This window comes from Scyliorhinus torazame, chromosome 27, assembly GCF_047496885.1.
Source record: "Scyliorhinus torazame isolate Kashiwa2021f chromosome 27, sScyTor2.1, whole genome shotgun sequence".
Classification (NCBI taxonomy): Eukaryota; Metazoa; Chordata; class Chondrichthyes; order Carcharhiniformes; family Scyliorhinidae; genus Scyliorhinus; species Scyliorhinus torazame.
Genome location: NC_092733.1, coordinates 23,521,822 through 23,548,050, shown reverse-complemented (window position 1 = coordinate 23,548,050; position 26,229 = coordinate 23,521,822). Strand labels below are relative to the sequence as shown.

General features: G+C 52.0%; 1 protein-coding gene across 3 annotated transcripts in view; it reads right to left on the bottom strand.

The window, feature by feature from the left end:
* Positions 1-26,229, bottom strand: part of LOC140403306 (A-kinase anchor protein 8-like) — a 109,429-nt gene that overhangs the window by 57,088 nt on the left and 26,112 nt on the right. For 2 of the 3 annotated variants that reach the window (XM_072491145.1, XM_072491146.1), the window contains exons 1-2: positions 14,955-15,020; positions 13,689-13,851 (exon numbers count right to left, since the gene is read on the bottom strand). In XM_072491145.1, the coding sequence (XP_072347246.1) occupies positions 13,689-13,851; positions 14,955-14,985 (194 nt within the window). In that variant the 5' untranslated portion in view covers positions 14,986-15,020. Of the gene's footprint in view, positions 1-13,688; positions 13,852-14,954; positions 15,021-26,229 lie in introns of those variants that run through there. The other variant, XM_072491147.1, reaches the window with a different exon arrangement.

Below are 26,229 nucleotides of genomic sequence, written 5' to 3'. Positions count from 1 at the left end.
CCATAGTGATGGTACCTAAACCAGACAGTACCCAATGGTTGTGTGTGGACTATAGAAAGGTTAATGTAGTTACAAGAACAGACTCTTATCCTATCCCACATTTGGAGGATTGCATTGAGAAAGTGGGACAATCAGCTTTTATTTCCAAATTGTATTTACTTAAAGGTTACTGGCAGGTACCTTTACCCGAAAGGGCGAAGGAGATTTCAGCTTTTGTGACTCCAGATGGTATATACCAATTCAAAGTTATGCCATTTGGCATGAAAAACACCCCAGCACATTTCAACGGTTAACTAACAAAGTTGTTTCAGAATTACCCAATTGAGCGGTATACATCGACAATCTAGTAATTTTCAGCCAGACATGGAAAGAACATTTGAAACATCTGATGGAGTTATTCGATCGACTTCAGGAGGCGGGTTTGGTGATAAACCTAGCCAAAAGTGAATTTGGAAAGGCCCAAGTCACTTTCCTTGGCCATACAATCGGAGAGGGTCGAATGGTCCCACAGGATGTGAAAACAAAAGTTATTGGGGAGTTTTCGATATAATGTGATTTCTTGGTATGAGTGGATGTTACCGGAAATTTGTCCCGAATTTTAGCAGTGTGGTCGCTCCACTGACGGACTTGCTCAACAGGCATTTGACGGCCTGAAGGCTGTGTTAACCACTGTTCCTGTGTTAGCCATCCCAAAATATACGAAACCATTCATAGGGCGGTTGATGCAAGTGATGCGGGTGTAGGTGCAGTGCTTCTCCAAGACGCCAATGAAGGACTAGAGCGGCCTATTGGCTATTTTTCAAAAAAATTGAATTCTCACCAGAAAAAAGTATTCCACGATTGAGAAGACTTTTGAGTTTGGTGCTGGCTTTGCAACATTTTCACATTTATGTGACCAGCAATCCATCTGACAATTATATATATCCATTATATATACTGATCATAATCTGTTGACATTTTTGGAGCGATTCTGGAATAACAATGCAAGGCTATTTTGCTGGAGTTTATTATTACAGCCATTTCATTTAAAAATAGTACATGTGGCAGGACGAGAAAACGTGATAGCCGATGCTTTGTCACGAATGTGATGAACAGAAGCAGGTTCAGTTGGAGGGAGAACAACAACACAAAAATGGACTATATTATTATACCTGTTTGCGTGTGTTGTTTTTTGAAACAATAAAGTATATTTACTGTGTGCATTTCTTAGTGAGATAGTGGGAAGTGAATAGAGGATAGTGAGAAGGTGAAAAATGAAATCATCTTGAAGTTGATGGTTTTGGTTTTTTTCTTGGGGGGAGGTGTCATGAGAATGTTACTTTAAGAAATGTTTGAATGCTCATGTTACTGCAGTGATGTCAGAGTGTGGGTGGAGCAGAGCTCAGACACACCCAAGCTTTTCTCAAAGTGAAACTAAAAAGCAGAGCCAATGTTTTTTTGGTTTCATTTTCAGTGTTGGAGCTGAAGCCAGACAAAGCTGGTGTACTGTTGATCTCTCTGCCATGAAAAGGCGGTCTCTTGATCATTTGGTGAATTCAGAATTATAAACATTTTCAGTAGTGAATGTAAACCTGATGTGCTTCTGCTAAAAGGTGTTCCTTTTGTCTTCTGGATGTTGTTTGGGAAGTTATTAAGGATTACTTAGTGTTGTATTCTTTGGGGGTTGTATTTGAATTAATGGTTGCTAAGATATTCACTATGTTTTAAGAAGGTTAACTTGAGTTCATAGAATAAACATTGTTTTGCTTTAAAAAATACTTTTCCATTTCTGCTGTACCACACCTGTAGAATGGGGTGTGTGCTCCCCATACCACAATCTATTAAAAGTTGTGGGTCAGGTGAACTCCATGATACACTATGGGGTTCTCTAAACCCTGGCCCAAAACAACAGTGACCTGGGTCCTTGCTGCCCGATGCAGTACTGCGCCACCGAGAGATAGATATGTTTCTGATAAAAAACAAATTAAAGGGATATGGGGGACAGGATTTGAGGTCTTGAAAAATTCAGCCATGATCTGATTGAGTGGCGGAGCAGGCTGAAAGGGCTGAATTGCCGACTTCTGCTCCTAATTGGGCGGCAAGGTAGCACAGTGGTTAGCACTGTTGCTTCACAGCACCAGGGTCCCGGGTTAGATTCCCAGCTTGGGTCATTGTCTGTGCAGAGACTGCACGTTCTCCGTGTCTGTATGGGTTCCCTCCCACAAGTCCCGAAAGATGTGCTTGTTAGGTGAATTGGACATTCTGAATTCTCCCTCAGTGTACCCGAACAGGCGACGGAGTGTGGCAACTAGGGGATTTTCACAGTAACTTCACTGCAGCATTTCTTTTTACATTTAGAATACCCAAATCATTTTTTTTCCAATTAAGGGGCAATTTAGCGTGGCAAATCCACCTACCCTGCACATCTTTGGGTTGTGGGGGCGAAAACCATGCAAACACGGGGAGAATATGCAAACTCCACACGGACAGTGACCCAAAGCCGGAATCGAACCTGTGATCTCGGCGCCATGAGGCTGCAGGGCTAACCCAGTGCGTCACCGTGCTGCCCCTTGACTGCAGTGTTAACGTAAGCCTACTTGTGACACTAATAAAGATTATTATTAATTCCTATGTTAATAGGTGGGTACGAGCATTGGGAGTTGAAACCATCCATGAAGCTCAAAAGAAACCATTCTCTTGGAGGAATTTAAGAATTCACTACCTTCTATACTAAGAACCCATATTGAAAAACAAAGAGCGATAACTGCTAGACATGCAGCAATAATGCCTGATGATTATAAGCTGATCCATAAATTTAAACCTTTTTTCCACCATCCCCATAATTCGGAAAAGGATAGGAAGTGGGTAGGTAGGTAGCCACGGTGCCGCAGTGGTTAGCACTGCCGCCTCACGGCGCTGAGAACCCGGGTTCAATCCTGGCCCTGGGTCACTGTCCGCGTGGAGTTTGCACATTCTCCCCATGTTTGCGTGGGTCTCACTCCCACGACTCAAAGATGTGCAGGGTAGGTGAATTGGGCACCCTAAATCTGTTAATTGGAAAAAGAGAATTGGTTACTCTAGATTTTTTTTTTTTAAAAGGTAGGTAGCCAAGGTAAGGAATGGGTAGATGGGAATGCTCCAAGATCTCCTCTTCAGACCAGGAAGGAAGGAACTGAGGGCAGAGGTGAGACTCAAAGGCCAAAGTGCTAACCATTGCAATAAAGTGGAACATTTGTTCAGCATGTTGGGAGATGCGAGTAAAGTCCATGGGACTTGTTGGGGTTCATAAGAAGGATTCTGAAAAGGTAACAAAAGTGGAGAACACTACAGGGTAGATTGTGGCTCTAGCGAGAACTAGGAGACCGAAGGTAAACACTGCTGTGGAAGCTGGTATGACAAATTAAGTAGATGGGAAATATGCAGGGTTTATGTCTCGGGGATTGGGGGGGGGGGTGGGGGGGATCACCCCATTTTCATCAAATGATGTAGCCAGACCGATAACTGTTTTAAAAGACAAAGGTACTACACAAACTATCTTATTGTAGAGGGATTTTGTTCCGTCTCCGGAGAGTTCAATGAAAGCCAAGTAAGGTGTTAGAACAAAGAACAAAGAAATATACAGCACAGGATCAGGCCCTTCGGCCCTCCAAGCCCGTGCCGACCATGCTGCCCGACTAAAGTACAAACTTCTACACTTCCTGGGTCCGCATCCTTCTATTCCCATCCTATTCATGTATTTGTCAAGATGCCCCTTAAATGTCACTATCGTCCCTGCTTCCACCACCTCCTCCAGTAGCGAGTTCCAGGCACCCACTACCCTCTGCGTAAAAAACTTGCCTCGTACATCTACTCTAAACCTTACCCCTCTCACCTTAAACCTATGCCCCCTAGTGATTCACCCCTCTACCCTGGGGAAAAGCCTCTGACTATCCACTCTGTCTATGCCCCTCATAATTTTGTATACCTCTATCAGGTCTCCCCCTCAACTTCCTTCGTTCCAGTGAGAACAAACCGAGTTTATTCAACCGCTCCTCATAGCTAATGCCCTCCATACCAGGCAACATTCTGGTAAATCTCTTCTGCACCCTCTCTAAAGCCTCCACATCCTTCTGGTAGTGTGGCGACCAGAATTGAACACTATACTCCAAGTGTGGCCTAAGGTTCTATACAGCTGCAACATGACTTGCCAATTCTTATACTCAATGCCCCGGCCAATGAAGGCAAGCATGCCGTATGCCCTCTTGACTACCTTCTTCATCTGTGTTGCCCCTTTCAATGACCTGTGGACCTGTACTCCTAGATCTCTTTGACTTTCAATACTCGAGGGTTCTACCATTCACTGTATATTCCCTACCTGTATTAGACCTTCCAAAATGCATTACCTCACATTTGTCCGGATTAAACTCCATCTGCCATCTCTCCGCCCAAGTCTCCAAACAATCTAAATCCTGCTGTATCCTCCGACAGTCCTCATCGCTATCTGCAATTCCACCAACCTTTGTGTCGTCTGCAAACTTACTAATCAGACCAGTTACATTTTCCTCCAAATCATTTATATATACTACAAAGAGCAAAGGTCCCAGCACTGATCCCTGTGGAACACCACTGGTCACAGCCCTCCAATTAGAAAAGCATCCTTCCATTGCTACTCTCTGCCTTCCGTGGCCTAGCCAGTTCTGTATCCACCTTGCCAGCTCACCCCTGATCCCGTGTGACTTCACCTTTTGTACAAGTCTACCATGAGGGACCTTGTCAAAGGCCTTACTGAAGTCCATATAGACAACATCCACTGCCCTACCTGCATCAATCATCTTAGTGACCTCCTCGAAAAACTCTATCAAGTCAGTGAGACACGACCTCCCCTTCACAAAACCGTGCTGCCTCTCACTAATACGTCCATTTGCTTCCAAATGGGAGTAGATCCTGTCTCGAAGAATTCTCTCCAGTAATTTCCCTACCACTGAAGTAAGGCTCACAGGCCTGTAGTTCCCGGGATTATCCTTGCTACCCTTCTTAAACAGAGGAACAACATTGGCTATTCTCCAGTCCTCCGGGACATCCCCTGAAGACAGCGAGGATCCAAAGATTTCTGTCAAGGCCTCAGCAATTTCCTCTCCAGCCTCCTTCAGTATTCTGGGGTAGATCCCATCAGGCCCTGGGGACTTATCTACCTTAATATTTTTTAAGACACCCAACACCTCGTCTTTTTGGATCACAATGTGACCCAGGCTATCTACACCCCCTTCTCCAGACTCAACATCTACCAATTCCTTCTCTTTGGTGAATACTGATGCAAAGTATTCATTTAGTACCTCGCCCATTTCCTCTGGCTCCACACATAGATTCCCTTGCCTATCCTTCAGTGGGCCAACCCTTTCCCTGGCTACCCTCTTGCTTTTTATGTACGTGTAAAAATCCTTGGGATTTTCCTTAACCCTATTTGCCAATGACTTTTCGTGACCCCTTCCAGCCCTCCTGACTCCTTGCTTAAGTTCCTTCCTACTTTCCTTATATTCCACGCAGGCTTCGTCTGTTCCCAGCCTTTTAGCCCTGACAAATGCCTCCTTTTTCTTTTTGACGAGGCCTACAATATCACTCGTCATCCAAGGTGCCCGAAAATTGCCGTATTTATCCTTCTTCCTCACAGGAACATGCCGGTCCTGTATTCCTTTCAACTGCCACTTGAAAGCCTCCCACATGTCAGATGTTGATTTGCCCTCAAACATCCGCCCCCAATCTATGTTCTTCAGTTCCCGCCTAATATTGTTATAATTAGCCTTCCCCCAATTTAGCACATTCATCCTAGGACCACTCTTATCCTTGTCCACCAGTACTTTAAAACTTACTGAATTGTGGTCACTGTTACCGAAATGCTCCCCTACTGAAACATCTACCACCTGGCAGGGCTCATTCCCCAATACCAGGTCCAGTACCGCCCCTTCCCTAGTTGGACTGTCTACATATTGTTTTAAGAAGCCCTCCTGGATGCTCCTTACAAACTCCGCCCCGTCTAAGCCCCTGGCACTAAGTGAGTCCCAGTCAATATTGGGGAAGTTGAAGTCTCCCATCAACACAACCCTGTTGTTTTTACTCTTTTCCAAAATCTGTCTACCTATCTGCTCCTCTATCTCCCGTTGGCTGTTGGGAGGCCTGTAGTATACCCCCAACATTGTGACTGCACCCTTCTTATTCCTGATCTCTACCCATATAGCCTCACTGTCCTCTGAGGTGTCCTCTCGCAGTACAGCTGTGATATTCTCCCGAACCAGTAGCGCAACTCCGCCTCCCCTTTTACATCCCCCTCTATCCCGCCTGAAACATCTAAATCCTGGAACGTTTAGCTGCCAATCCTGCCCTTCCCTCAACCAGGTCTCTGTAATGGCAACAACATCATAGTTCCAAGTACTAATCCAAGCTCTAAGTTCATCTGCCTTACCCGTAATACTTCTTGCATTAAAACATATGCACTTCAGGCCACCAGACCCGCTGTGTTCAGCAACTTCTCCCTGTCTGCTCTGCCTCAGAGCCACACTGTCCCTATTCCCTAGTTCTCCCTCAATGCTCTCACCTTCTGACCTATTGCTCCCGTGCCCACCCCCCTGCCACACTAGTTAGTGAATAGGATAAGTGGAGATCATATCCCAGTTCACTTGTATAAAGTACAATTAGAGTGTGATTTATCATCATCAGGTCCGGTAGTTGTCGGGAGTGGTTAAGAAGTTACTCGTAGAAGGAGTAGACTTTTGTTTGGGGAATGATTTGGCAGGAGTGAAGATAAGGAGACAGAACAGGGGAGGGGGAGGCGGAGATAGTGGCGGCGATGGACGCTGAGAAGGCCTTCAATAGGGTAGAATGGGGGTACCTGTGGGAGGTGCTGAAGAGGTTTGGGTTTGGGGATGGGTTCGTCAGGTGGGTTAGGCTGCTGTACGAGGTCCCGATGGCGACAAGAGATCGGAGTACTTCCGGTTGCATCGAGGGACGAGGCAGGGGTGTCCCCTGCTCTTCGCACTGGCGATTGAACCCTGGCTATGGCACTGAGAGAGTCGAGGAACTGGAGGGGCTGGTGCAGGGTGGGGAGGAGCATAGGGTGTCGCTCTATGCAGACGACTTGCTGCGGACCCGGTGGGGGGAATGCCGGAGGTAATGAGGATCCTCAGGGAGTTTGGGGATTTCTCAGGGTACAAGCTCAACATGGGGAAGAGCGAGTTGTTCATGGTTCACCCAGGGGTCCAGGAGAAGGGGATTGGCGAGCTCCCACTAAAAAGGGCGGAGAGGAGCTTCAGGTATTTGGGGGTCCAGGTGGCCAGGAGCTGGGGGGCCCTGCATATACTTAATTTCACGAGGCTGGTGGAGCAAATGGAGGAGGAGTTCAAGAGGTGGGCCGCGTTGCCGCTGTCCCTGGCGGGTAGAGTGCAGTCAGTCAAGGTGACAGTGCTCCCAAGGTTTATGTTCCTGATCCAGTGCCTCCCCAATCTTATCCCGAAGACCTTCTTTAGGCGGGTCAACAGGAGCATAACGGGGTTTGTGTGGGCGCGAGGGACTCAGAGGGTGAGAAGGGTGTTCCTGGAGTGGAGTAGGGATGGGGGGGGCTGGTGCTGCCCAACCTCTGTGGGTACTACTGGGCCGCCAATGCGGCAATGGTGCGCAAGTGGGTGATGGAGGGGGAGGGGGCGGCATGGAAGAGGCTGGAGACGGCGTCTTGTGAGGGTACGAGTCTGGAGGCGCTGACAACGGCGCCGCTGCTGCTCCCTCCAATGAGGTATACCACGAGCCTGGTGGTGGCGGCTACCCTCAAAATTTGGGGGCAATGGAGGCGGCACAGGGGGGGAAGGGGGGGGCCTCGTTGTGGACCCCGATACGGGGGAACCACCGGTTTGTCCCAGGGAGAATAGTTGGAGGGTTTTTGGGGTGGCACAGGGCAGGGATAAGAGGGTTGTGGGACCTGTTTGTGGATGGGAAATTCGCGAGCCTGGGTGAACTGGAGGAGAAGTACGGACTCCCCCCGGGAAACAACTTTAGGTATCTACAGGTAAGGGCATTTGCCAGGCGGCAAGTGGTGGAATTCCCGCTGCTGCCGCCATGCACGGTACAGGACAGGGTGCTCTCGGAGGTGTGGGTTGGAGAGGGGAAGATTTCGGCAACATACCAGGTGATGCAGGAGGAGGAGGAGGCCTCGGTGGAGGAGCTGAAACGTAAATGGGTGGAGGAGTTGGGGGAGGAGATAGAGGAGGGGACGTGGGCAGATGCCCTAGGGAGGGTGAACTCTTCCTCTTTGTGTGCAAGGTTCAGCCTCATACAGTTTAAGGTGCTGCACAGGGCACACTGTTATTGAAAATATGGAAAGGTATGTCATTTGAAACATGGAAGTCTGGCAATATCTGGTCTGAGAGAAACATGAGAGGATACAGGGAAAGATCCCACAAAGGATTAACAGCAGCTGCTCAGGAGAAGGATTGTAAAATGCAGATATCCTTGGTCAAGCAGACTTAGCAAACAAGACAAACAGGATTTTGAATGAAGCCAAAAACAATGGCTCACACCTTCATTGAAAGTAACTATCCTAGTAAGGATCTGGAAAAGAATGGATGAGGTTGAATTTGGTGATAATTCTAGGTGTGAAAATTTGCTAATACCAAATAAATTAAAGAAAACTGGAGACTATCAGTCTACGAGAAACATAATTCAAAGCCAAAATCAAAGTCAAAATTATGAGCCGAGGACACAATTGGAAAATAAAACTATAGAAATGACAGGAATTAAAAGTAACACCTCTTGAAACCAAAGCATTTTGAACATCACAAAGGAAACAATGTAATCAAATCTATGAGATGAAGTCATGTCAAAATGAATACTTAGTTGGATTAGAAGGTTTAGATCAAAGATACTTTTTACAATCAAAGAACATAAGAGTTACTTTGCAATATCATAAAACCTTAACTGTTAGAAAGCGAATATAAACCTCAAGACCAGGGCAACGAGAACCAGAACTCAGAGGGAGAGAGAGAGAAGCAGAGAAGGAACAAGCAGCTAGAGTCAGATTACAGTCAGCTCGGCCATGGGAAATGGACAGGGCAAAGCAGCCGAGCTAAAATAGCTACTACATCGAAGGAAGTCTAGAATTTAAAGAGTAGGCAGATTCAGCTCAGAGATAGCTCTCACAGCTCTGTACATGGGAAAGATAGGACACAGCAACCGAGCTCACCAGCGAATACATCTAAAGAAGACCAGACTTTAAAGATTGATTGTCAAGTTGGGCCTGAAGGTCCCTTCAACCAACCAGAAGGATCCAGAAACAAGAACTTTTTACTTTTCTGTAAAGACAGTGATTGCATCTTTTAAAAAGAGAAAAAAATTTATAATAATAAAATAACTTAAAAGTTTTAACCTGAAACAGTGGTTATTAGTCTACTTTACTTACTTAGCAATGCGGGACCCAGGATCGATGCTACTAAGTGGTAAGTCTATGAAATCTTCGGTGAAGGTATGGGTTATACCGGGGGATAACTTGAAAACATAGTTTGACCTGAATAGCACCCACTGAAGCCTGCATCGGAGTCGCGGAGTGAGAATCCCTGATCACCATTTAGAATGTCGGTCCTTTTTGGTATAGGGGGACTTCTAAGAATAGTGGTGAGTTTTCAAAAACACATGACCGGGACAAGGATGAGCCGGTTTTTTGGGGGTGAGGACAGGTGCGTTAGGTGCTCAGGGAGCCCAGCAAACCACACCCATATGTTCTGGGCATGCCCAGCGCTGGAGAAATTTTGGAAGGGCGTAGCGAGGACGGTGTCGAGGGTGGTAGGATCCAGGGTCAAACCGGGCTGGGAGCTGGTGCTATTTTATTTTTGATTGTCTATACTGGGGGATCTGAGGGGGTGTATATATTTGCTATGTGTTTCGGCGGGTGTTAATTTATTATTTATGTATGGGGGAGGGGGGCACTGGGTTGTTTTGTATTTAGGTCTATTGGGTTCCTTTTACATTTTGTTGTTGATATTTTGCGAAAACTTTAATAAAAATTATTTTTTTTAAAAGGAGACAACAGTTACAGGAACAGTTTCCAAATATTTTACCATCATGTGTCGTGACCAAGAAAATTGCTAAACAAAGTCCACCACCAGATATTTAAGTCACATCACCATCAGATGGTAGAATAGCCAAAACTATCCTCGAGGATGAGGACAATTCCAAGCAGGTGGCATGGGTGGCACGGTGGTTTGCACTGCTGCCTCACAGCTCCAGGGATCCGGGTTCAATTTCCGCCTCGGGTGACTGTGTGTGGAGTCTGCACATTCTCCCCGTGTCTGCGTGGGTTTCCTCCGGGTGCTCCGGTTTCCTCCCACAGTCCAAAGATGTGCAGGTTAGGTGGATTGGCCATGCTAAATTGCCCAAACCCTTTAGGCCATCCCTGATTTTTCCAAACCCTTTGAAATGGCCACGGATCCCAGCAATTTGGGGCGGTGACAGTATTAGTGCAGAATGATGAGTCAGGAACAGAGGGGTCGATGGGATACTTTTCGAAGAAACTAAGTCTTGAAAATACTCCACCACTGAAAATGAAGCCTTAGCATTGCTACTAGCTACTAGCCCTTCAGCTTTTGAAGTTGATGTCCGGCATGATAATAAGCAAAGCTATACGGACCATAATCCGCTTGTGTTTGTGGAAAGATTTAAAACTCGGAAAGATAGTTCCATTGAAGTTTATTGTTGCAACCTTCCAACATAAAATTGTGCATATTCCCAGAAAGGACAATAATATTTCAGATACATTGTCACGAGTTCAAGTACTGATAAGTGGCAGATGTAAGATTGGGGGAACTTATGTAGTGGGAAAGGAACAATGAATGTATGGGTGTTTTATGGTGTGCATTACATCCATTATGATGAAACGTCCTTGCGATGACCTGTCATCCCTCTAACGGTGGAGGTATCCAAGAGTCCTTCCTATTTATTTCCGTTGTTCCCATTTCTTCTATTTTATTGTTTTGGCCCGTGGACCAATAATCGTAATGTGCTTTTAAGCAGAAGACTCAAAGTTGAAACTGCCTGCTTGCCAAGGACACTGTGTTCCCAGGTTGTGTGCTTGGGAGAGGAGACCCTTCAGCACCAAGTGGATCTTAGGAACTAGCTTTGGAGGGAGTCAGTTTGCTTGGTTAACTGGAAACTGGTGAGTTGGTCAGGGACAGTATTCTGCCTGACAACGGTCAGTGATTGGTTCCTGTGCGATGTTTTCTGACAGACTTGGCAGAAGTATTTAGACATTGGAAGTGAAAGGAACTCTCTCTCTCTCTCTCCTGCTTGCTGAAATGAAAGAACTGTTCTATTGTTCTGAAAGCAGTGAGTGCCTGGCACATCCTTTGCTGTGAACGTGAAATAATGCTGAATCTGCAGAGAAAGGAGACAAGTCGAGAAGGAAGTACCACCAAAATTAAAGCCTGAACTTCAGAAACAACAGAAACAAATTGACTGGAAGTCATTCCAGTGCATCAAAGATCCTTATCCTTTTATTTTAATTAATATTTTCTTTCCCTTTCCACCAGTTAGAAAGGGGGGGGGGGGAGATTCGGATAAGGGTAGTCAGTTACAGTGTCTGTCCGTTTGATTATGATACTGTACATAATGAAAGGTTGGTTGTGTTTTAAAGTTACAAACCTGGTGACTGCAGTTTATTGGGCTCAACCAAGGAACTCGGGTATTTTAAAATAAAATCTAATTTAATCTGCGCTGTGACTCTGGCTCAAGTGGGGCTGGAATTGACTGCGCACTAGCCCAGGTGCCTTGACAGTACTAGCAGTTTATTTACTTTTTTTAAATGTATGCATATTTTGGCAAATGGATCCAGAACTTCTTCTGGAAAATTTGCTGATATGTACATGGCAATTCACCTCAATTGTTCAAATCATCAAACATCTCATAGGTCTGACTCCAGTACACAGACAAAGAAACCCATGTGAACAATACACAAGTAATCCAGATAGTTTAAATCCTGGGGGTGTTAACAAAACTAATCCCAATCTAGTTACATATATTTGCAGTAGAAAATATACAAAATTCTTGGGTTTAGAAAAGGGATAACTTTCCGCCTGAAAGCTTACCCGAAAGCAAACCTGATAATAAGCTTTATACTAAATATAATAGAGAATTTCAAATTCAGACTCTGACAAAATAATTAGTACTCAGCAGTTTTAAGCACTTAAACATGTGCAAAATATGTGCAATTTAGTTAGGAACTAAAACTGTGACCCCCATAGTGAAATAATTCCAGTTAACTGTCTAAAATGTGCACATCTATTCAGATCATAAAGGATTTATGGACAAATCCATACTTACCAATTTGCCATTCCCACACATTGGTTGGCAAAATCCAACAACTGGTTTTCATGATCTAATTACATGAAATGTTCTCATTATCCAACATCCCCAATTCAATAAGCGAGTAACATACATAAAATCATAGAATTTACAGTCCAGAAGGCCATTCGGCCCATCGAGTCTGCACCCACCCTTGGAAAGAGCTCCCTACATAAAGACAAAACAGTTCTACCACAAATGCAAACTGCTTGATGCAGTATCTTCTCTTCTCCAATGCTCTACGTTCTGGTAACTCCATTCCTTCACCCATGGCATTCAACAAGTCAACTTGCTTGTAGCTTCAGCAAACTCGTCAATCAAAAGGTCATCATGTCAATCTGGATTCTCACTGACATTTACATGTATATCTATATCATTACTTTAATACTGTGGTTACCAGAAACGTGCATCAAGCTACATTACACCTTTCAAAGATCAGGGAATCAATGATAAATCAGAAAGGAGGGCTGCTAGGTTCCTGCTCTAACTGAGAGAAGCAATTCAGATCAGAGACATTTTCCTAGTCAGCATGGCTCAGCTCAAACCACACGGTGCACTCATCAACAACGACACTGGTCCTACGAGTAATCCATCACTCTGTTATCCTGCCATATCCCCAAAAATGGAACTGCAATATCACTTTGCAATCAACACAAAATTATTCACATCAAATCAACACAAGGCTCATTAAGCCCGCTTGAACAATGATGGTGGTGCTCTTTGCCATAACTAAAATATCCTCCTTACCCGAGTGCAATCTAGAAAATACTTCTCCAAAACCAATTTAAAATCACAATTACTGCCCTCCCAATCATAGCTATCAATTTGATAACTTTAGCTCGACAGAAACAAGGCCATTTTATCTCCATAACCAGCACTTCCACATAGTGGCAAGTACTGAACTACATAGTCAGTAGGACATGTTGAAGATAAATAAAACATTATGTCCACAACAGAAAGCTAAGTGACAAAACATGCTGACTCAGTGAATGTACAATGTTTGATACTAATCAGTGTAATCTTTTTTTAAAATAAATTTAGAGTACCCAATTCATTTTTTCCAATTAAGGGACAATTTAGCGTGGCCAATCCACCTACCCTGCACATCTTCGGTTTGTGGGGGTGAAACCCACGCAGACACGGGGAGAATGTGCAAACTCCACACGGACAGTGACCCAGAGCCGGGATCGGCCCTGGGACCTCGGCGCCGTGAGACAGCAGGGCTAACCCACTGTGCCACCGTGGTGCCAGTGTAATCTTAATAGCTCAAAGTATCCAAAGAGCACAGAGCTCCAACTTAGTCGCTTGATTGGCAAACAGCACAGCACTCCAGCTGCTTTTGACGTCTTGATAGATACCTTTCCTGATCATCACCTTCATTGCGAGAAAGGAGATCTAATCGTTGGTTAATTTTAGCTACAAGGGATTCAGAAGTCTGGTTGCCTTTCTGCAACTCCCAGGATTTGCCACCGTAGCCATAATTTGATCCAGAACCTTGTCCATAACTATAGTCATCATAACCTGATGAGGCAAATAAATAGGAATTGTATTAATATTGACCATTTTCTTCGCAAATCAACCATGAATTCTTATGTCACCATTAGGAATGGTTATTACACACTAAAGAGAAACAGATCAAGTTGGGGGAATGGAGTTAGCGGGTACTGATAAAACAACCATCTAATAGCAGGTGAATGATAGCGAAAATACAATATCATGGATGTGAAGACAGTACAAATAATCTTGGCATAGGGAGTGAAAAGAGAACATTATGTTGCATGTGATACAAGAACTAAAGTTTTCTCTCATAATTCCAGGTAAATTAAAAACTAAAACTTTTTTATTTAAGCATAACCCTCAAATAATTTTGAGAAACCACCCACTAGTTTTAATACTACAAATATGCTTCTTTCTGGAATCAAAACAAGCAATGATGCAACAACACTTCAGGGAGATTCCGAGTCCCGTAAAAGGGCTACATGTTCTCTCTGCTCCTTCCAGTCATAAACAAGCAACCAGAATCTGCTCAATCTCAGGTTCTGACCTCTTCTCCACTTGGTAACCCTACCACTTATACCCCTACAGGTTGAGAAATATGCACACTACCATCCCCTTGCGCAGCACACTCATGTCATGCGTAGAATAACTGGCAGCAGGCTTCACACTAAACAATAATAGAGAAGGACAAGAGCAACTGCAGAGGATTAAAAAAAAAAATTTAAATAAATTTAGAGTACCCAATTCTTTTTTTCTAATTAAATTGGGCCCAAAGCGCATCACAATTTATTGTGGCCAATCCACCTACCCTGCACATCTTTGGGTTGTGGGGGTGATACCCACGCAGACATGGAGAGAATGCGCAAACTCCACATGGAAATTGACCCGGGGCCGGGATTGAACCTGGGTCCTCGGTGCCATGAGGCAGCAGTGTTAACCAACAATTGCAACGGGTGGCGATTAGTGGGAAGCTTTCTCTTCCAGAACCTATTGGGCCTTTGGGTGTAGCCATCAGGTTTACAGTCTCTCCGTTTTGACTGAGTGTCAAACCAGGTTCCAAGGCTTGGAGAGCAAAAGTAGCCAAATCACCCCTCCCACACTCAACCAGCACCAATAGAAATGTTTACCTTCACCAGAAGACTGCCTTTCAATTCCCATAGGAGCCTGTGAAATAAAAGCCTGTTTCTTCTTACAATGTCCTATTTTAAATTGAAAAATATTTTTCAATAAAAGACTTAACTGCAAACTAGATTCGGAAACAGACATTGAACAGAATGCCACAATAATCTACTAAGGTTAGCCACTGCGCCATAGCTCACGAGGGTGCCATGGGGGGGTTGAATTGGGAGGAGGGGGGGGTGGATTGGGAGGGGAGCGGATTGGGAGTGTGGGAGGGGGGAGCAGATTGGAAGGGGGGGGGATTGGCAGTTGGGAGTGGACTGGCAGCAGGCGGGGGGGATTGGCAGCAGGCGAGGGGGATTGGCAGCAGGGGCGTGGATCGGCAGCTGGGGGGTGGATCGGCAGCGGGGGGGTGGATCGGCAGCTGGGGGGTGGGTCGGCAGCTGGGGGGTGGATCGGCAGCTGGGGGGTGGATCGGCAGCTGGGGGGTGGGTCGGCAGCTGGGGGGTGGGTCGGCAGCTGGGGGGTGGATCGGCAGCTGGGGGGTGGATCGGCAGCTGGGGGGTGGATCGGCAGCTGGGGGGTGGATCGGCAGCTGGGGGGTGGATCGGCAGCTGGGGGGGTGGATCGGCAGCTGGGGGGTGGATCGGCAGCTGGGGGGTGGATCGGCAGCTGGGGGGTGGATCGGCAGCTGGGGGGTGGATCGGCAGCTGGGGGGTGGATCGGCAGCTGGGGGGTGGATCGGCAGCTGGGGGGTGGATCGGCAGCTGGGGGGTGGATCGGCAGCTGGGGGGTGGATCGGCAGCTGGGGGGTGGATCGGCAGCTGGGGGGTGGATCGGCAGCTGGGGGGTGGATCGGCAGCTGGGGGGTGGATCGGCAGCTGGGGGGTGGATCGGCAGCTGGGGGGTGGATCGGCAGCTGGGGGGTGGATCGGCAGCTGGGGGGTGGATCGGCAGCTGGGGGGGTGGATCGGCAGCTGGGGGGGTGGATCGGCAGCTGGGGGGTGGATCGGCAGCTGGGGGGTGGATCGGCAGCTGGGGGGTGGATCGGCAGCTGGGGGGTGGATCGGCAGCTGGGGGGTGGATCGGCAGCTGGGGGGTGGATCGGCAGCTGGGGGGTGGATCGGCAGCTGGGGGGTGGATCGGCAGCTGGGGGGTGGATCGGCAGCTGGGGGGTGGATCGGCAGCTGGGGGGTGGATCGGCAGCTGGGGGGTGGATGGGCAGCTGTGGGGTGGATCGGCAGCTGGGGGGTGGATTGGCAGCTGGGGGGGTAGGGAGGATTGGCAGCTGGGGGGTGGGGGGATTGGCAGCTAGGGGGTGGGGGGATTGGCAGCTGGGGGTGGGGGGATTGGCAGCTGGGGGTGGGGGGATTGGCAGCTGTGGGTGGGTGGATTGGCACAGATGGGTGGGGGGATTGGCACAGAGGGGTGGGGGGGATTGGCACAGAGGGTTGGGGGGGATTGGCACAGAGGGGTGGGGGGGGATTAGCAGCTGGGGGGTGGGGGGGGATTGGCAGCAGGGGGTGTATGGGGGATTGGAATTGGGGGGTGGAGGGATTGGCAGTGGGGGGTGGGGGGATTGGCAGTGGGGGGGATTTGCAGTGGAGGGGTGGGGGGATTGGCAGCGGGGGAGAATAGGGGGCATTGACAGCGAAGGGATGGGGGATTGGCAGTGGAGGAAGGGCAGCAGGGGGATGGGGGGATTGGCATCGGGGGGTGGGGGAGATTTGCAGCGGTGGGGTGGGGGATTGGCAGCGGGGGGATTGGCAGAGGGAAGGGATTGGCTGCGGTGGGGTGTGGGTGTTGGCAGCAGGGCGGTGGGGAGGATTGGCAGCGGTGGGGTGTGGGTGTTGGCAGCAGGGTGTGGGGATTGGAAGCAGGGAGGTGGGGGGTGGTGGGGGGGATTGGCAGCAGGGAGGTGGGTGGATTGGCAGCGGGGGGTGGGGGGATTGGCAGCGGGGGGTGGGGGGATTGGCAGCAGGGGGGTGGGGGGATTGAGGGTGGGGGGTACTGGCAGTGGGGAGGTGAGGGATTGGCAGCGGGGGGTGGCGGGGTTTGGCAGAGGGAAGGGATTGACAGCGGTGGGGTGGGGCGGGGAGGATTGGCAGCGGGGGGGAATAGAGTGAGGGGGCGGGGCGAGGGGGGGCTGGACGAGGGGGCGGGGCGAGAGGGAGGGGGCGGGGCGAGAGGGAGGGGGCGGGGCGAGAGGGAGGGGGCGGGGTGAGAGGGAGGGGCGGGGCGAGAGGGAGGGGGAGGGGCGAGAGGGAGGGGCGAGAGGGAGGGGGCGGGGCGAGAGGGGGGCGGGGCGAGAGGGGTGAGGGGGCGGGGCGAGAGGGAGGGGGCGGGGCGAGAGGGAGGGGGCGGGGCGAGAGGGAGGGGGCGGGGCGAGAGGGAGGGGGCGGGGCGAGAGGGAGGGGGCGGGGCGAGGGAGGGGGCGGGGCGAGAGGGAGGGGGTGGGGCGAGAGGGAGGGGGCAGGGCGAGAGGGAGGGGGCGGGGCGGGAGGGGGCGGGGCGGGAGGGAGGGGCGAGAGGGAGGGGGCGGGGCGAGAGGTAGGGGCGGGGCGAGAGGGAGGGGGCGGGGCGAGAGGGAGGGGGCGGGGCGAGGGGGCGGGGCGAGAGGGAGGGGCGAGAGGGAGGGGCGAGGGAGGGGGAGGGGCGAGAGGGAGGGGCGGGGCGAGAGGGAGGGGCGAGAGGGAGGGGGCGGGGCGAGAGGGAGGGGGCGGGGCGAGAGGGAGGGGGGCGGGGCGAGAGGGAGGGGCGGGGCGAGAGGGAGGGGCGGGGCGAGAGGGAGGGGCGGGGCGAGAGGGAGGGGCGGGGCGAGAGGGAGGGGCAGGGCGAGAGGGAGGGGCGGGGCGAGAGGGAGGGGCGGGGCGAGAGGGAGGGGGCGGGGCGAGGGGGCGGGGCGAGAGGGAGGGGGCGGGGCGAGAGGGAGGGGGCGGGGCCAGAGGGAGGGGGCGGGGCCAGAGGGAGGGGCGGGGCGAGAGGGAGGGGGCGGGGTGAGAGGGAGGGGCGAGAGGGAGGGGGCGGGGCGAGGGGGCGGGGCGAGAGGGAGGGGGCGGGGCGGGGCGAGAGGGAGGGGGCAGGGTGAGGGAGGGGGCGGGGCGAGGGAGGGGGCGGGGCGAGGGAGGGGGCGGGGTGAGGGAGGGGCGGGGCGAGGTGAGGGGGAGGGGCGAGAGGGAGGGGGCGGGGCGAGAGGGAGGGGGCGGGGCGAGAGGGAGGGGGCGGGACGAGAGGGAGGGGGCGGGACGAGAGGGAGGGGGCGGGACGAGAGGGAGGGGGCGGGACGAGAGGGAGGGGGCGGGACGAGAGGGAGGGGGCGGGACGAGAGGGAGGGGGCGGGACGAGAGGGAGGGGGCGGGGCGAGGGGGCGGGGCGAGAGGGAGGGGGCGGGGCGAGAGGGAGGGGGCGGGGCCAGAGGGAGGGGGCGGGGCCAGAGGGAGGGGCGGGGCGAGAGGGAGGGGGCGGGGTGAGAGGGAGGGGCGAGAGGGAGGGGGCGGGGCGAGGGGGCGGGGCGAGAGGGAGGGGGCGGGGCGAGAGGGAGGGGGCAGGGTGAGGGAGGGGGCGGGGCGAGGGAGGGGGCGGGGCGAGGGAGGGGGCGGGGTGAGGGAGGGGCGGGGCGAGGTGAGGGGGAGGGGCGAGAGGGAGGGGGCGGGGCGAGAGGGAGGGGCGGGGCGAGAGGGAGGGGGCGGGACGAGAGGGAGGGGGCGGGACGAGAGGGAGGGGGCGGGACGAGAGGGAGGGGGCGGGACGAGAGGGAGGGGGCGGGACGAGAGGGAGGGGGCGGGACGAGAGGGAGGGGGCGGGACGAGAGGGAGGGGGCGGGACGAGAGGGAGGGGGCGGGACGAGAGGGAGGGGGCGGGACGAGAGGGAGGGGGCGGGACGAGAGGGAGGGGGCGGGACGAGAGGGAGGGGGCGGGACGAGAGGGAGGGGGCGGGACGAGAGGGAGGGGGCGGGACGAGAGGGAGGGGGCGGGACGAGAGGGAGGGGGCGGGACGAGAGGGAGGGGGCGGGACGAGAGGGAGGGACGAGAGGGAGGTGGCAGGACGAGAGGGAGGGGGCGGGATGAGGGGGAGGGGGCGGGACAAGAGGGAGGGGAGGGAGAGGGGGGTGTCTGAGGGAGAGGGGGGGGGTGTCCAAGGGAGAGGGGGGGTTCGAGGGCGAGGGGGGGTCCGAGGGAGAAGGGGATGGTCCGAGTGAGATGGGGGGGTCCGAGTGAGATGGGGGGGTGAGATGGGGGGTCCGAGTGAGATGGGGGGTCCGAGTGAGATGGGGGGTCCGAGTGAGATGGGGGGTCCGAGTGAGATGGGGGGTCCGAGTGAGATGGGGGGGGGTCCGAGTGAGATGGGGGGGGGTCCGAGTGAGATGGGGGGGTCCGAGTGAGATGGGGGGGGTCCGAGTGAGATGGGGGGGGGTCCGAGTGAGATGGGGGGGGTCCGAGTGAGATGGGGGGGGGTCCGAGTGAGATGGGGGGGTCCGAGTGAGATGGGGGGGTCCGAGTGAGATGGGGGGGTCCGAGTGATGTGGGGGGTGGTCCGAGTGAGATGGGGGGGTCCGAGTGAGGTTGGGGGGGTCCGAGTGACAGGGGGTGTCCGAGTGAGAGGGAGGGTCCGAGGTAGAGGGGGGGTCCGAGGAAGAGACGGGGTCCGAGGAAGAGGGGGGGTCCAAGGGAGAGGTGGGTCCGAGGTAGAGGTGGGTCCGAGGGAGAGGGGGGGTCCGAGGGAGAGGGGGGGGTCCGAAGGAGAGGGGGGGGTCCGAAGGAGAGGGGGGGGTCAGAGTGAGAGGGGGGGGTCAGAGGGAGAGGTCCGAGGGAGAGGGGGGGTCGGAGGGAGGGGGTGGTCGGAGGGAGAGGGGGGGTCAGAGGGAGAGGGGGGTCAGAGGGAGAGGGGGGTCAGAGAGGGGGGTCAGAGGGAGAGGGGGGGTCCGTGGGAGAGGGGGGGTCCGAGGAAGAGGGGGGGGGTCCGAGGAAGAGGGGGGGTCCGAGGAAGAGGGGGGGGTCCGAGGGAGAGGGGGGGTCCGAGGGAGAGGGGGGGTCCGAGGGAGAGGGGGGTCCGAGGGAGAGGGGGGGTCCGAGGGAGAGGTCCGAGGGAGAGGGGGGGGGTCCGAGGGAGAGTCGGAGGGAGAGGGGGGGTCGGAGGGAGAGGGGGGGTCGGAGGGAGAGGGGGGTCTGAGGGAGAGGGGGGGGGTCCGAGGGAGGGGGGGGTCCGAGGGAGAGGGGGGGGTCCGAGGGAGAGGAGGAGTCCGTGGGAGATTCCAAGGAAGAGGGGGGTCCGAGGGAGGGTCTGAGGGAGAGGGGGGGGCCAATTGAGGAGGGGTCCGAGGGAGATGAGGGGGTCCGAGGGAGAGGGGGTGTCCGAGGGAGAGGGGATGAGTCCGAGGGAGAGGGGGGAGTCCGAGGGAGAGGGGGGAGTCCGAGGGAGTTGGGGGGTCCGAGGGAGATGGGGGGTCCGAGGGAGATGGGGGGTCCGAGGGAGATGGGGGGTCCGAGGGAGATGGGGGGTCCGAGGGAGATGGGGGGTCCGAGGGAGATGGGGGGTCCGAGGGAGATGGGGGGTCCGAGGGAGATGGGGGGTCCGAGGGAGATGGGGGGTCCGAGGGAGATGGGGGGTCCGAGGGAGATGGGGGGTCCGAGGGAGATGGGGGGTCCGAGGGAGGTCCGAGGGAGAGGGGAGGTCCGAGGGAGAGGGGAGGTCCGAGGAAGGGGGGAGGTCCGAGGAAGGGGGGTTCCGAGTGAGGGGGGCGTCCGAGGGAGTCCCAAGGGAGAGGGGGGGTCCGAGGGAGAGGGGGGGTCCGAGGGAGAGGGGGTGTCCGAGGGAGAGGGTGACAATATTGAATTCTTTACCGTCAGTCTGGCCTCAATAAAACTCGAGATGGATTTGTAGGTATAGTATTATTTATTTTTAACCAACTTGCAAGGCTGACTCGCTCCACAGAGATTCAGAACACACAAGCGGTCTCCTTGAGCTCCAGAACCGATTGAGATCGGAGACAAAGAAATCTCTGCAAACCTCATTCAAATGGAATCAGGTTTCACATACAAGATTCTCATAGGTCATCCTATACACCTCCTGACCTGGCCATATATCCTGATTGGCTCACTTCGCATTCCTTAACCCTGGGCCTCTTGTTACCCAGCATCCTTTTCCCCATCCTTGCCATGCTTTCTGAATCCCTTTGTCCTTTGTTTGTGAACTCAGTACGATCAGACTGGCTCACGTCTACATTATTGGAACTAATATTTGAACTATTTTATATCACATTCGTTTGTTCAATTCCTCATTCACTCCTTTTATCATTTCATGATAACCTATCGGTCTAATCCGTAGCTACGGCCCCTCATCTAAGAAGATTCGTCGCTGCATTTCCAATTCCTGTTGCAGCACTCCGTCATCCGCTGTCCCCTCGTGGATCCTAACAGCCAAGTTTCTAGGGGCGTCTATCTGTTCCAGTGCACCCTGCATTTTACCCATCACGCATTTAAGATGGCCAGGCCCACAAAGATGCAGCCGAGTGCCACTGCTAAATACATGGCCATATTTATCAACCAGTCCTTCCAACCTCCGAATCCCCAGTTACCCCAAGCAGCTTATCATACTGTGAGTGGGAATTATCCCGAGGAAGGGGAAGGCAAATAGCCGGTGGTGCTGAACCCGGATCGTAAGGAAGAGTGACTTGCTCGGGCGGTGGCTCGGAACGCTGACAATGAACCACCGTTTGGGGAGTGCCCCAAAGCGGTGAAACAGAAAATAACCTAGATACCGATGCGGGGTTCGGGTAGCAGACAACCAGTCCCTGGCTATACAAGCGGTAGTAGATCTGGTAGAAGAGATTCATACTACCCAGGTTTCCCTCATTCTGGGTCCTAAATGAATTAAGTATATCTCCTGATAACCTACGTTCTAGTTGTACTCCCCTTCTCACACGCTCCGTCTTCTCTCTAGTCCCCCCCTCTCTCTCACAACCTCTTCCTACCCTCTCGGTACGGTCTGACTTTACCTTTATGGCACCAATCTTAACACATCCAAAATCAAATTTACATGTACTCCAAAAACAAGGCAATGTCCATGCAATGTTCCCTTCCCATCGCCAGGACCGGTGCAATTGTTTCATGAGTCCCGCATTGTCCGTTAACCTGATGACCTTCCATGAGTCGATACCATGTCCTCGTATATGGGGGCAGCGAAGAATGTCACCTCTGCATAAGTGAAATGTCCTTGTAGTTTGGTTGGGGTTACAGATGTAGATGATATTTCCCTTTTCCATTTCCGTCGCCGATGTCACTCCAAGCGATGCAAGGCCAAAGATTACACAGGTGGTGCGTAGCCACCTCATCATGCTCCAAACCTGTAAAACAGCGCTTCTTTTCCCGTGACTGGCTGTAATCTTACTGGCCACTCGGTCCCAATTAACAGCCGGTATTTGTCCTCCAACTCTCTGTTCTGTCCGGTTCTGTCATAGGCCAAGGTAACGTGGTGCAGTGAATGTTCAATGTCTATAGTCCACCACTGGGGTGTGATAGAAATATAGCACTGTTGGCGCATCCTCCATGATTGAACGGTTACCCCTTCGTCTCCGCACTCTAGCTGTAGCTGGAAGATACACAGTAAACCTCGGGCCAACAAGTTACAGTCCAATCCAGTAGTCACCACAAACTGATGATCTTTAGACTTATTCTCATAAGTGACTGTCCCAGGTTCAGAAATAGGATACTCACACACCTGTCCTTGGAACCCCGACAAATGCTGGGTGTGGTCGGATAGTGGTAGTCGAAGTTCTGATTGCACCGAAGCCATGGCTGCTCCAGTGTTGATTACAAATGGGTAATGTTGATCTCCTATCTGCAGAGAGATAATAGGTTCCCTGTCCGATTGGAGAGTCCGTATGACTAAATGTATGACCAGTCAATCTTGTGTTGGGAAAGGATTTGCCTGGGAGAAGTCGGTGTACATCGTCTGTCCTCCCCTTGGTGGGTACCCCCTCCTTTGGGTCGGGTAGTCTCCTTCTGCTGCCCGTCTTTTAAAGGGGCATTCCTGATGCCAGTGATCTGTACGGCCACAATTAAAACATGCATTGTTCCCTCTATATCTGCCCCATCCTTTTTCCCAGTAGGCCAATGGCCCCTCAAGGGGCGGCAGTTGTAAAGCTGTTGGTGCATACGGTAGGCCATAAAGAGGGGCTGAGGGTCCATTTGGGTGGGTTTGATATCCTCCCCAGTGTTGATCCACCCACCCAAGGTCACAATATTGGGGTTCCAGCTGGTACGCCACTGTATCTGCCGCTGGTTGGGGTCTCAGATCATCCTTTTTCATTACATACTCAGTCTTAATCTTTGTAACTGAGCCTCGTTCCTGGCCTACACCCTCCTTCCAATAAAATCTGACTGCCCGGGCCATCTGGGAAGGGTCGTTCTCTGTCCAATTCATGTTATTACATTTCACGGCAGTAGCCACGGAAGGTGGTAGGCAATGCATTAACATAGCACAATATTGAGGGGAATTCTGACCATTTTGGTACAGCAAGTCGCCTGACTGCCCACGGTAGATTTCATTAAAACGTTCCAGAAATTCCTCTGGCTCCTCAATCTTTTTAGGTTTGAGGTCCAAGATAGTAGAGATGTTTATGGGCTTTTGAAATATGGCATTCAAGATTTGTGCCCGTCTATCATCGTCCAAAGCATGGGTTTGCTGAAGTGCGGCATGGCTAGCATAATTCAAGCGGTTGAGATGACTGCGGTACTCTGCTTGGGTTAAAACCTGCTGGACTAGGGCCCAGAGGTCCCTTGAATCAGCTTGATAAACTGAGATGGTAGTTCTCAGATAGTCCACGAAAGCAGCGGGAGATTTCTTCCTGTCTGGGATTGCAGCCAGAATAGCCATCATCTCACTGGGTCTCCATGGGAAATAAATGTCTATCGTGGGCTGGGCTGCTGCTGTTGCAGCATCCGGGTTGGGTATTTTCCTAATCAGCAACTGTCTCAGAGTCTCACGAGGGGGCGCTTTAGCGGATTCCTCTGGCTCTTCAAAGACTTCGACGTCCTTCCCTTCCGATAGGGGGAGCTCCGGCTCCTCAGAACTATTCCCGTCCTCTTTCTTTGTTCTCATACTTTTCTGTCCTACCATATCGGTCTTAAGGGATCTAGGTGGTATGCGTAATTATTTCTGGATAGGATCAGGCCCCTCTCTCACTGTCCGAGATCGGGTCCTAGAGCTAACTGGGCTTGTGGAACAGAGCTCCCCTTCTCTAACAGACGGTGAAGGTGCAGAAATAAGACTCAAACTATCAACCAAAGGGACTGGCATGATTTGAATCTGGGGAGCAGTGACTGGATATAAATTATGATACCCTGGTTGTTCTGGAATTAGTGCAGACAATGCTACTGGTGCAGTCGGGACTCTACCCGACATGGTCCAATTCTCTCGGTCATCATCTGCCTCTGTCAATGCAAGGCCAGCCATTGAACTACGTAGCCAGTTTTTTTACTCGAGACTGCCCCGCTAGGTGTCTCCTTCTCTTTACTTGCGCATTTTTTGAATGCACACTCCTTTTTCAAGATCTCCAGAGTTTTCTGGTACCCCCCTTCACTAATTGGAATCCACATTTTAAGGGCATTTTCTTGCCAACTTGGTAACATGATCTTATCCCTCTCCTCTTGACAATATTGTCTCCATAATCCAATTAACTCTTTTGCTTTCATACTTTGGCTCTTTTTCCAGATTTCACCCAGAATTTTCTTAATGATGTCCAGATCTTTATTGCCCCCTAGTCGCCATTCGTCACCCAATTTCTTCCTTAAAGTTGCTGATATTTTTCTAAAATCCCTCGCATTATCTGGATAAATATCACATATTTGCAATGAACTGCCTGGATCACTCGTGTTATCCAAGCAATTCCCCATAACCTCGAACTAGTCCTCAAGACTGCGTTGTTCGCCACTACAGTCCAAGGATACAATTTTAGCTTAATCAACTATAGTTTCCAAAACACTCATGGAATTAAACCATCTTTCCGACGTCCCATCAATTCCAAAACACACACACGTGGAATTAAACCGTCTTTCCGACGTCCCATCAATTCCAAAATCAACTCAAAACTGAACTATCAAGCTTATGATATCTCATCAGTTTTTTTTTTAACCCTCAGTTGCACTTACATAGACTGAACTTTTAATTTTCTAATCCCTAGACTGACCTTTGATTTCGTCGAGATGATCTTTCCGTACCAACCGCGAGTGACCAGATCAATCAGACCACGTGAAGAGGGGAAAATCAATGTCGTCATTTTCCAGCTACACACATAATGGGCCCATTTCCACTTTCCTTGTCCAACATATGTCTAATTCTGATTTCGCAGCTGGCCGGTGACCGTCTGGAGAAATCCCGGGTTTCGGCACCAAATGACAATATTGAATTCTTTACCCGTCAGTCTGGCCTCAATAAAACACGAGATGGATTTGTAGGTATAGTATTATTTATTTTTAATCAACTTGCAAGGCTGACTCGCTCCACAGACATTCAGAACACACAAGCGGTCTCCTGGAGCTCCAGAACCAAGTGAGATCGGAGACAAAGAAACGTCTGCAAACCTCATTCAAATGGCATCACGTTTCACATACAAGATTCTCATAGGTCATCCGATACACCTCCTGACCTGGCCATATATCCTGATTGGCTCACTTCGCATTCCTTAACCCTGGGCCTCTTGTTACCCAGCATCCATTTCCCCATCCTTGCCATGCTTTCTGAATCCCTTTGTCCTTTGTTTGTGAATTCACTACTATCAGATTGGCCCCCTATCATTACTATTACTATCAGGGGGGTCCGAGGGAGGATCCAAGGGAGGAGGGGGGTCCGAGGAAGAGGGGGGGGTCCGAGGGAGAGGGGGTGGTCCGAGGGAGATGGGGGGGGTCCGAGGGAGATGGGGGGGTCCGAGGGAGATGGGGGGGTCCGAGGGAGATGGGGGGGTCCGAGGGAGATGGGGGGGTCCGAGGGAGATGGGGGGGTCCGAGGGAGATGGGGGGGTCCGAGGGAGATGGGGGGGTCCGAGGGAGATGGGGGGTCCGAGGGAGATGGGGGGGTCCGAGGGAGAGTGGGGGTCCGAGGGAGAGTGGGGGTCCGAGGGAGAGTCCGAGGGAGAGGTCCGAGGGAGGGGGAGGTCCGAGGGAGATGGGGGGGTCCGAGGGAGAGGGGGGGTCCGAGGGAGAGGGGGGGGTCCGAGGGAGAGGGGGGTCCGAGGGAGAGGGGGGTCTGAGGGAGAGGGGGGTCCGAGGCAGAGGGGGGGTCCGAGG